Source organism: Paramacrobiotus metropolitanus, unplaced genomic scaffold (assembly GCF_019649055.1).
Source record: "Paramacrobiotus metropolitanus isolate TYO unplaced genomic scaffold, Prichtersi_v1.0 Parri_scaffold0000138, whole genome shotgun sequence".
Taxonomy (NCBI): Eukaryota; Metazoa; Tardigrada; class Eutardigrada; order Parachela; family Macrobiotidae; genus Paramacrobiotus; species Paramacrobiotus metropolitanus.
Window position 1 is genome coordinate 2295 of NW_026570358.1, and position 12213 is coordinate 14507.

The 12213-nt window shown below is 40.4% G+C and overlaps 2 protein-coding genes across 2 annotated transcripts; both read right to left on the reverse strand.

Annotated features, from left to right (window-relative positions):
• Positions 1 to 3014: 3014 nt before the first annotated feature.
• LOC129599105 (uncharacterized) lies at positions 3015 to 5333 on the reverse strand. Its single transcript, XM_055497243.1, has 5 exons — positions 5116 to 5333; positions 3838 to 3960; positions 3438 to 3740; positions 3221 to 3379; positions 3015 to 3148 (listed from the first exon to the last, which is right to left on the reverse strand). Exons 2-5 carry the CDS (start codon positions 3938 to 3940, stop codon positions 3015 to 3017), a joined length of 699 nt encoding a protein of 232 aa, XP_055353218.1. The 5' UTR covers positions 3941 to 3960; positions 5116 to 5333.
• Positions 5334 to 6759: 1426 nt separating this feature from the next.
• Positions 6760 to 10345, reverse strand: LOC129599118 (uncharacterized). Its single transcript, XM_055497259.1, has 8 exons — positions 10281 to 10345; positions 9756 to 9868; positions 9366 to 9668; positions 9145 to 9303; positions 8818 to 9000; positions 8388 to 8495; positions 7159 to 7453; positions 6760 to 6975 (listed from the first exon to the last, which is right to left on the reverse strand). Exons 3-8 carry the CDS (start codon positions 9535 to 9537, stop codon positions 6939 to 6941), a joined length of 954 nt encoding a protein of 317 aa, XP_055353234.1. The 5' UTR covers positions 9538 to 9668; positions 9756 to 9868; positions 10281 to 10345; the 3' UTR covers positions 6760 to 6938.
• Between the last annotated feature and the right edge of the window lie 1868 nt (positions 10346 to 12213).

Sequence of the window (12213 nt, forward strand, 5' to 3'; positions counted from 1 at the left end):
AATGTTGGTTAGCAATAGCATGGCCATGAGCAAGGGTAGCTGAAAAAAGGCGGATATTGTAGATGGTTTGGGCTAATGCCACTACGCCGCACTACGTACAATTAAAACATTAAAGTCGCACTACAGCACACTCCATAATTGGGCAAATGGTACTACATTTGAACCATTTGGCTGTCTTTCATTTTTACTGCAGTTGTCTGTTGGCACTACAAGTAATCAATTGTCTTCCGATCGAACATGCAACAATACGCTAAACAAATAAAGCAATACGTACTACTTCCTAACTTAATTTTGAAGCAGTACTAGTAGTGTCTGGTTATTGCCGTGATAATTATGCCTGATAAAGTATGCTGAAATACGCTACAGATACTAACAGGTTCAATATTGATTTTGAAATTACTAATTAAAATGATGCGTTTGTCATTATATATCTCTGATATCGACGCTTAGAAATAAGTAAATCAGGCCTAATCTTTAACAGTGTTTTAGGGCAATATTTTGAATGCGAAGCGGCAAGTGGCACGTAAGAAGAGCCCAATAATACGAAAATTATTTTTACATATGCTTATATTTTATGTTGGTAACATACCAGATGGCTCGTATGGTCCCACTCTAGCACCGTCCGGTTTTGCGACAGATAACCCACACCATCAGCAGTATCAGTGCCAAAACGCCCGCAACCACGGCTCCAACGACAATGACCACAATGTTTCCTGCTGTGTTGGCGCTTTCGACTTTCACCTGCACTATTGCGGTTGCCGCGACAGTTACATCACTGGTCGGATTCGTGACTACACGTGATGTTGACTTCCTTGTCTCCGTGTGCAGGTGTTACCATAATGCTGGCGTGTGATATTGCCCTCCTATCCAACTGTTTGCTCCTACACAGGAAATGTTCCGTTTGTTTAGGTGTTCTGGTATCAGTTTTTTAGAGTTTGGCCCGATGCATAACAAATTCGTGTACACCGACGGGAACTTTCGCTGTCGCGCACTCCCAAACACTTTTTGCATTGCATTATGGTATTTTGTAGGCAAAAGAATTGTGTACGTAGTTGTGAAATCCGTTTGCGCGCAACATTCAGTTGCGGAGTTATGAGGTATAAAATTCAAAAGTTTAAATGCATTGGTGTAAAAGTCTCATTATGGACGATCCTTTCAAATTTTGCACGTAAATACATAACGATGAAGATTGTTTATTACGGATCCAGACTTCTACGATTTTTTCGAATTTTAAAATGAATTTTAAAATTTTAAAATTCATTTTAAAATTCGAAAAAATCATGAAAGTCTGGATCCGTACCAAAACAATCTTCATGGTAATGCGCATTTATGTGCAAAATTTGAAAGGATCCTAATAGACTTTGGTACACCTGAATGCATTACTTTTTGAATATTCTAACAGCCATAACTCCCGGACCGGATGTTGCGCGCACAAACGGATTTCACGCCTATGTACAAATCTTTTGGCTACAAACTACCATACAGCAATGCAAAAAAGTGTTGGAAATGCGCGACAGCGAAAGTTCCATGTACGAATTTGGTGCTATACCGGCCAAATCCATAAATGCAGTAAGTATACCCTTTTCTGCAGTCGGTGTGGTTGTGAACTCCCCGTCCCCTCAAAGGATGTATGGACCAGGTGAATTTTATCAGTGGGTTGTTCTTTCCGGCATGACAGTAAGCTGCGAAGGTTTCGTTTGGTGGAGAGACTGATGGTGCTGTTACTAACACGGATGCTTTCTCGGGGCCATCTACAAAAAAAAGAAGGCATTATTTAATATAGTAGTTATCTGTACTTTTTAAGATCCGAGCGCGGCGCTCATTATTTGCTCATAGAACAGGTTCGCTTTACGGTAATACAGGTTGACACCGCACTGGACCAAAAAATGCTTAACATGCATGACAATATGGTTACACAAAAACTACTCGTACTACGTGCATGACAATATGGTTACACAAAAACTACTCGTGTCTATGACTACTCGTACTTAACGATATGGTTACATAAAAATTCTAGATTTACAGAATTTTAACTTTAAGTACATAACACAGTACTCGAACTGCAAGTGCAAAAACTCTTAGTGGAATGATTTTGTTTAAGGACTAATTTGATTTATTGCTTTATTCAGTGGACAAAGGCAGCTCAAACAATCTTATAACATCTTACACCGTATGTACCAAGTAAGAGATAACCTTAAATATTTTCACTATTAGTTTTGAAAATTTGTTTCTTGCTTCATGTTTAAAATTAGATGATATTGTATTCTACGAAGTACAGAATTAAGTACGTAAGGTACATTCATACACACGCACATATTACGCGGAGTGGCAGTTTGGCGGATGAATTGCTCATTTCTCCGTAGATTCTGTTGATGCTTTTACATTCGACAAGGGCAGTGTTATTATCTCGGTGGGGAACGAACTGGTAAGCCACATTTAGCGGTTTGTTATCCGGGCCGCTGAATGATTCGGCAACCATCGCTTTGCCGATATACAAAGCAGCTTGGACGTGTGCTTTGCGTCCACGGAGTCCATGCACACAACAGTCGAAAGTTGACCACTATGCACCTGAATGCGCTGGTTCGTGACATTCGAGTCGGAAAACTTTGGCGTTCCTGCAACAGCCAATCAGGATCACAAACAAGTAAAAGGCAGGATGCGCATGATATACAGTTACGAGATACATACATATCTGCATGTACTTTATAATTATGTGTCTGTACGTCTACATATATCCGTTAATGTACGAAGCCGGCAACAAGCTAGTGTTCAATTTGGGCTACTAAAAAATAGTAATACAGATGAATTTTAAAAATTTAATGTCGATAAAAATATCCTTGACCTTTCAGTCAATAAGTAAAATCATAACCAGCATTACTCAGTGTTCACTTATTCTCGCCCATACAGATGACCTTCGCCAACGCGCCTTTGAATCTCATTGTATTTGTAACGATTCTCACTTACGCACCATATGTTACCAGTTTGATGGCTCTGACTGTTGCGCGTGGCCACCATCACCGAACACCAAGTTCGGCGCAACCAGTTGCACTGCATGCCATCAGAGGGGCGCTCTTTACGGCAGGATAATAAACGACGGCTTTCTTTACATCCGCAGGTACATTGTCGTTTTCGATTATGCATTTCCTGTCTGTATAATGCAGATATTTATTAAACAACTACTCAGTATTTCTTCGACAAAATTCTCAGTAACACTCCCTACTCTTGCAGGTCGTTGCATTCAGCTCTGTTCCGTTATGGAACCAACTCAAGTGGGCGTTTTTCGGGACATACTTGATCGCACAGGTGTACGTCACACCCGTTGTTCTGTCAGGAACGTAGGTGGTCTCGCCAGTAACATCTTGCTGGTTTACTTTTATTTCTAGAAATGCAAGCAATAATAACGCAATTTGTCGACCAGTAATAAAGCCATTACTTACCGAATTGGCTAACTTTAAAGGTTACCGTGTTTTCGACAAGCCCCGCCCCACTCTGCACCTGGCACATAACGCTGCCTTGATCTTCGACCTGGACGTGTGCGATAGTGAAGGTGGACGTCCCTGGTTCTGTTGTCACATTGTATCGCGTTTTCTTGTCCTGCGTCGTGTCCATAATTTTGGCCATGTTATGCAGCCAGGACACCGTCTTATTTGTAGCGTCCGGGTGTTTGCACGTGAAGACAGCGGAAAAATTGGCAGGAACATTGTGCGCCTCGAGTGACGGCTTTGTTGCTTCCTTGGTCCCTGGACAAAATGTCGTAAATTAGCAAGACTAATTAAACTAACTTATTAACTTTATTATGAGACTCATGCAAAAAGTTCATGCAGGAAATCCCCTTACCAGACGGTATGTTATCGGACGGCAGTAAATCGCTTTTGGCCTGTACTCGCTGGCAAAGCCCGATGGCTGTGGCACTGGCAATCCACATCCAGAGCGTCCTCATTTTTTCCGTAGGTGTATGGCCTACACGTATAAATTAAGAGCAAATATGTACGAGCGGAACACAGACACTGACTATTTAGTGGAATTTGGAGGGCATTTTACCAAAGTGTAATACCTATGTAGAAAAATTATGAAAATTAGGCTAATAATGTGAGCCAGTGAAAATGACATGCTAAATGTATGTAGAACACATTTAAATTTAATACTTACTTACATTTAACACACTTAAATTAATACGCACAACTAAAATAAAAGCACTTAAATACTGTGAATACGCACAACGCAAGTAAAATGAGCAATACCCGCGTGCATGCGGGTTTTGTAATGCACTGTGCACAGAATATTTCAGACGAGAGAAAGCATGGGGCTCTATGGGTGGAATCGAAGTTTCTTTTATTTTAACGTTTTTCAGAGATTGGAATGTCAGGCAGATAGTAAAACGTAGAGAATTTTTTCTACATTTAGATGCAGAATCGATCAAGCAAAACTTTCTGAAATAGTTTCAGAAAGCATTAAACGAAAAAGTCTTGTACTGTATTGCTGCACTGAACTGCCAAACGAGGGTGTTCGCAAGGTGGTTCAGCAGTTGGAATTTTTCGGTAAAACTCTTTTTGCATTGCTCAGCTTATATTTTCCTGGACAAGTTATATACTGAATTGTAGAGAATTAAATTTTCCTCAATTTATTATGCAGCTAACGGCTGATATAGCTCAAGAAAACGTTAGACAAGCGTAAAAGACTAGAGCTCCTGTACAGACACGGTTAAGGGTCACTGTTTTCGAGCTATTCCCGTTTTCCCAAACCCACTTTTTATTGCTAGTGATCCCCTTAAGGCTTATTAGAATATACGAGTTAACATAACACGATAAATTTTTATTGCGACAACTTGATAACCGTATGGCGTATTTGTAGTTTTTTGCCCGTTCTGAAGGTAACAGCATTAACAGTCACCATGCATAAAAAGAGCAACAGCAATAAACATTACGAAAAGAAAATCGCTAAGCTGCCAATTATTTCAAAAAAAAAATTAAAATACTTGTAGAATTATTTGCCAGATATTGCATAAATGAAATATTTATATCTGCATATAATTTTTTATACTGATGATAAGACCGATAGCACGCAGATGAAATAGCCACATTATTAATTATAACAAAGTCACAGTTTTCCACTTACAGGTGCGGTATGAGTGTGATGTGTCCTTCCGAAAGAAGGACTATAGTCCGAAACAAGGAAGAAAACGAATCACACCGATACACTGACACCACACAAGTGCAATAGCCGTAAATTTACACGCTGAACCCGTGGGAACCGTATAATAAAAAACTGGAGGAGCTGGTCGTTTAATTATCACAATACTGCAGCATGGATTCTGGACAAAAACAGGCCTAAAATCAACGGCTGATCAACGAAAAACTTCTGCAGCAACCACTAACTACTCTTGTCAGGCTAATACGCAGTGTTCAAATACATGATAAAACGCTGCAAAATTCGAATACGCCTTTTGTACTCTCACACCTCTTGTTCCATCAAGGGTTCAGGAATGTTTTCCAGCATGCTCGCCAAGACTTGTTTCGCAGCGACGTTCTTACCGTCGCACGAGATTCGAATTCAGACGCTATTGCAGTTTTACCAATTTACATGTAAAGTTTGATTTTCTTTTCCGTGACATTCAGTGCAGTGCTGCGTTTTGTCGCGCAAGCAAACAGTTTCTGCAGTACGGAAAACCGCGGTTTGCGACGATATCGCCGCAACGTTAAAATTAAAGTGATGTTCAGTTATTAACTAACGTTTAATATCATGTAGAGGTACCGGTATCTTTACGTATTCAAATAAAATGCTTGCATCTGAATTTGATGCTACCACTAAAGTAATTATTAATTTAGTGATAACATCACAGTTCTGATGCGCAGATGAATACGAATACGAACAGTTGCCGGTACTTCATAATGTTTTTCAGTGTGCTAGCAACAAAGAAGAAACGGAACCTGGCTGGCTTTGATAAAACGCTGACAGCCGAAATGGCTACGGGAAAATCAGGAGACCTATTACACTAAACTGTCTGACTTACGATGAAATCATTGCTTAGTATTGCATATGGATGATGGAATAATAATATAAGAGTCGTACCGTAGTAATAAACGGTATAAGAAAACAGTACAAGTTGTAAACGGTACATGTACCGTTTACTTTTATATAATAATTCATATACATGTACCATCTACTCGCTTACTGTCGCGTTTAATGAAGAAGTTATGACTTTTATTATTATTCCCATTCCTTTTTTATTATTTTATTATTATACTTTTATTATTATTATTCTTTTTTTTAATATTATACCTTTTATTATTCCTTTTATAATTATGTAAAAGTTAAACTCATCTGAAGACTTGTTGTAATGATGTCGCTGTGCTTTGAGAGAATTCCACCAGTACATTTTCATTCAATACGGCACTAATTAAAGTCTTTCGGTTTTTGTTACTGTAAGTACGATCAACAACGTACGACGCTATCAACCGTTATACGATTGGGAAGTGCGAATGTCTACGTAACTGCACGCACAAAACAGCAAGTTCTACGCTTCTCTAAATTTTGTAAACCGCTTCATATGTATTAATTCGGCGATTAAAAATAATATGGATAAACGTCTGTAGTCATCAAACTGCTTTCGGCTTTATTTCAAGCTTTAATATCATTGGTTGAGCAAGTCACTGCAGCATTCTGGATGTCTGAAAACCATCAGTCGGGCCGTCGGCATTACCCATTTTCTTAATTGCAGTATTCCACACACCATATACAGTGTTATACGTCCATGCGGCATTCTGTCGAAATGATCGGTGCTCATCCCGCGTATACGAAAAATGTACGCAGATTAACCAGAAAAGAGCAACAACAAAACTGCATAAGTAATGATACAATATTAACGGTAATTAAAAAGTGTACGAGTATGCATGAGTAAATTTGCAACAATCTGCGCTGCATGACTGATCGCCGGTTGGTTAGTGCAGGTTAGCACGGCTGCTCCAACAAGGGAAACTGTAAGAAAAATGGCGAACACTGTAAATTCACTGTCCTCATACCTGTGCTTACAAATATTTGAAACAACGTGTATTCCAAACAGTGTTTTGCGACAATTTTAGAATGCGAGGTAGCAAGCAGTACATAAGAGTGTGGTATTAAGTAAAACTGTTTTTATACGCGTTTACATTAGTGACGTACCAGTTGGCTCGCATGGTCGCATTCGGGCGCAGTCCGGCTTTGCGATAGATGACCCACACCACCACCAGTATCACTACCAAAATGCCCGCAATCACTGATCCAACAACAATGGCGACAATGTTTTTTCCCGATTTGGCGCTTTGGGCTTTCGCATTCACTACTGCGGTGGCTGCAACGGTTACCCCGCTGACCGGATTCGTGACAACGCAGGTGACGTTGACCTGAGTGTCGGCGTAGGTGGGTGTTACCAAAATGTTGGCGAACGATATTGTCTCCCCTGTCCAACTGTTGGGTCCTACGCAAGTAAATGTTCGGTTTTGTAGCCAGATCTTCGGTTTAATTTTTTTAGGCGCAATAACCATACCATTTTTACAATCCGTGTGGTTGACGGAACTGCTCCATCCCTCCTAGGATCTACTGTCCAGGTAAACGTTATCATCGGATTGTTTTTTCCAGCATGGCAGCGGGCTTCGAAAGTTTCGCTGGGGAAAAGACTGATGGCGCTGTCAGTATCACGGATGCGTTCTCGGGGCCGTCTGCAAAAAAAGGATATCTGATGCCTTTATCAGCCCCATTATCTGTGCATTATCTGTTCGAACAGGTGCGCTTTACTGTGATTTACATCAGTTAACACTGAACAGCGCACGGAACGACGTGCATTTTCTGACAAATTTTGTTTTCAGAATTTTTACATTTAAGCGCATTAAGCTGTACTGGAATTATACTGTAAGTGCAACGATTTAAAGTAGAATGATTTGGCTTCTAATACAATTTTAACTTATTGTCTGAGACAGCGGCAGATGTCTGTCTGTGCACTTCACAGTTGACAGAAGTGGTAAGTTGATCCAAAACATGTAGAAAATAAAATGTAGCTATAAATATTCTCGATTTTAGTTATCGAAATGATATGTTTTGTTTCAGAATTACAGGATTTTGTATTCTACTTAGAACTGTACTGGAAAATATAAACAAGAAGTACATAATGTATATACGTACATACGGTACATAAACAGAACACATGCATGACACGTACATATTACGCGGAGTGGTAGTTGGGCGGACGAATTTTCATTTCTCCGTGAATTCTGTTAATGCTTTTACACTCGAACAGGGCGTTGTGGTTTTCTCGGTCAGGAGAGAACTGGTAAATCACATTAAGCGGTTCGTTATCCGTGCCGCTGACCAATTCGACAACCTTTGTGTTGTTGAGGTACAAAAGCAGTTTGGACGTGTGGCTTGCAAGGAGTCTGTGCACACTAAACGTGACGGTTGACCGCTTTCCACCTGAATGTAATTCTCTGCAATTGTGACATTCGTTCCGGTAAATTTCGGCTTTCCTGCAACAGCCAGTAATGACTCAAATAAAAGTCAGGATATGCATAATATACTGTAGAGTATGGTATAAAACCAACTGATTTAACAAGATATTAAAACTAATTCTAAATTCGCTTGAACGGGGCAGACACTGGGCTAGCGTTCAATTAGGTGCCATCGTTGGCATAATTTATCATGTAGAAAATACTGTCGAATGTTTCAGTCACGCATGCAGCCAGCGTTTAGTCAATCTCGCTAATATTCAAGGGCGATTTTCACCAATACGTAATTGAAATGTGCTCAAAATAATACTGTATTTACATTAATTTAAGATCACTTGCGTACCATATGGTATTAGTTTGATGACTCCCGATAGTAGCGCTTTGTCACCAATACCGTCCGGCGACGATGTGCTGACCAGTCTACACTGCAGCTCGTCGTAAAGGACGTCTTCTATGGCAGCGTAAAGAACGGTGGCTTCCTTAACATCCGCAGTTGCAGCGCCGTTTTGGATTTCGCAGTTTTTGTCTGTATATGTAGTGAGAATATTAATGAACAATGTATTATGTAGTGTGAATATTGTTAAACAACAACTAATATATATCCAACAACAAATATATAAATATTATTCATAAAATAATCCTACCGTAGGTACTAGTAGTAGAATCTCACCTTTGCAGGTTGTCGCGGTCAGCTCGGTTTCCTTATCAAACCAGCTCAGTTTGGCATCTTTCGGTGCATACCGGATAGCACAGCTGTACGTCACGTTGATTGTTCCGTCAGGGATGTAGGCGGTGTCGCCTGCGACATTTTGCTGATTTACTTTTATCGCTGCAAATCAGGCAATAATAATAACTTTGTTTTCCCAGCAGTAATAAAAATGTCTGACTTACAGAGTTCGCTAACGTTAAATGCCACCGTGTCTTCGACAGTCCCTGCCCCACTCTGCACCTGGCATGTAACATTGCCTTGATCTTTGACCTGGACGCGTGCGATAGTGAGGGTGGACGTTCCTGGCTCCGTTTTCACGTCGTATTGCGTATTCTTGTCATCCATCGCGTCCATAACCTTGGCCTTGTTATGCTGCCAGGACACCTTTTCCTTTGTAATATCCTTGTGCTTGCACGTGAAAACCGCGGAAAAATTGGCAGGAACCGGGCGAGTCTCGACTAATGGTTTTACTGCTTCCTTAGTTCCTAGATTCGACCCAGCAAAATGTTGTGAGTTAGCAAAGGTTTAATACTCGTACAATACAAAACGTCCGTGCAAAGGCTTCTTCTTACCAGGTGGCAGTGGATCACTTTTTTGCCTGTACTGGCTGGCACAAGGCGATCGCTATGGCACCGGCAATCCAAACGAAGTGTGTCCACATTTTCAGAAGCTGTATATCCTTACCCTACAAGCACGAAGTGCGAGTGGAAGTGGCATTAATTTTGATATTTAATTTACTTATGTTAATTGCGTCTCACAATAATAGGATCATCATATTAAAGCAACAATTAGACAGTATTTCGCGTGTATGCAGTCCTACGATCAGGACATCTAACGCATGGGAAAATCTGCAAAATTTTCTACTAGCTGAAGCACCTGTGTAAGTAATTATAACTCTACAGAGTGTATAATCATGGTTCTGATCACCAGGCGCATGTGATGAAATCGGCATTCTGATGACACCACATGGAACTTGCAATCCGTGACCTGTAGTTCTTTACCAACCGATGAACACGTTTCGGTTCTTCTCGAATCGACACCGACTCTGACGAGTGCGTTGGGCGTACTAGTTATATTGTATACCGTATCTCACTTACATTTTCGTTAAAATCCGTAAAACAAGAGTTTAAAATTACAAGATACCATTTCATGTCAGGATCAATTTCCATAACGCATCGTTTATTTCTTATCCGGTCTTTAGAATCTGATGATGATATTAGTAATTAACATGCAGTTTTATGAAAAGAGCATCGGCTTAATACGTATTAGTTGTACCGTTGTACGAAAACAAAACTGAAAAGTTGGCAATTACTCTGTAATTCGGGAAAATTACAAAACTTTTTAAATAGTACTCGAGAGTATTTTGCAATTATCGCAGCGCCCTCGATAACCTTGATACACAATTATAAAATATAACAGTGAACGTTCAAATGTAATAAAATGAAAATACCCAGTGGATGATTTGTCAGCTTGCAGAAATCAAAATTATAATGATATCGGCACCTAATGCTTTATACTAAAACCGACAGCACTCAGATAAAACAGCCTTGTAAGTAATTTTCTCCACTTACTGACTTATAATTGTAGTAACGGGTGACTGTGATGCCCTCCAAAAACAAAAAACAAAAAACAATATGAGGAAAGCGGATCACAAAGATCGTAAGGAGGTTTACACGCTGAACCAGTGCTGGGAAACGGGGAATCGCGTAAATCAAAACTGGCAGAGTTGGCCGTTTAATTGTCACAATACTGTAGTATGAAGTCTGGACAAAACTAAGCAGAAAACTAACGGTTGATAAACGGCAGTAATCATCAGTGACAACTATCTTTGCAGCTCAACTGCCTCAACACGCTGGTAAAACGCTGCAAAATTCGAATGTGCCCTTTTCTGCTTCCAGACCTATTGTTCCATCGAGGGTTCAGGAATGTTCTCCCGCATGCGCGCCAAGGCGTTTTTGCAGCGTTCTTATCGTCGAACGAAATTCGAATTCAGACGCTGATGTACTTTTATAAATTGGTCTGTAAAGTTCGATTTTGTTTTCCATGACATTTCAATGCACTGCTACGTTTTGTCGCGCATGAAAACAGTTTTGCAGTACGGTAAACCGTGGTTTGCGATGGTAATGCCGCAATGTTGAAATTAAAGTGATCTTCAGATTTTAACTAACGTTGAATGTTATACACCCTGTCCACGCCAAGTTGGCGGCATGGCATTTTATTTTTCTGCTGAATCGTGTTGCGTGTTAATATCCCCTATTTTAAAAGTTTACAGTGCAGTTTTTTCTTGCGCATTTTCTGAGTGTAAATTCACTCGACTTTTTGTTGCGGTGTCGCGACCAGCACCTTCCGAAGCGAAGGCATCGATTGCACGATGCATGGCAGCGTTTAAAACGAATATAATTCACCCAGAAATTCAGGAACAACTTTAGGCGCTTGAGATTAGGGATACTTTGAGAACAATTGAGAGGCTGTTTCGTGAGAAAAAACTGAAATTCGTTTGCTGGACCAAACCCGCAAAACGCCACGGGGAGCAAAATCGTTTTTACTTCAAAACAAAGCTCTGCCCGAAAACAATTTAAGTGGCCATTGGGATTTCTCAGTCTCCAAGGTCGCGCTCTTAATTTGCGAACGGTGATGCAAAAGTTGACGCCCATTTCCTCCTTGACTGTATTTTGCAAAGCATGGTCAAAAGGACTTCCACGGCTGCACGGTGACCTCATGAAGGAGACCGCTCTACATTTTGACCACGCCCACCGCTAAACCGCTGACCCAGGAGGGACTTTAAGTCAAGTCTCTCAACTGCACTCTGAAGGACCACTGGGTGGGTAACTTACCCAAATTGAAGCCGGTGGACTAAAGCATTCCTGGGAATTTAAAAATAAATTTTTGAATAATGGGAAGGCAGCCACGGTAGCTAAACTGCATCGCATTGTCAACGGAGGCTGCTCTAGTTTTGATCTTCTTGTGATTCGTCACACGCTCCAATCTTAGATACCCTGTGTTTAAAGATGTGGGATACATTGGGTGATA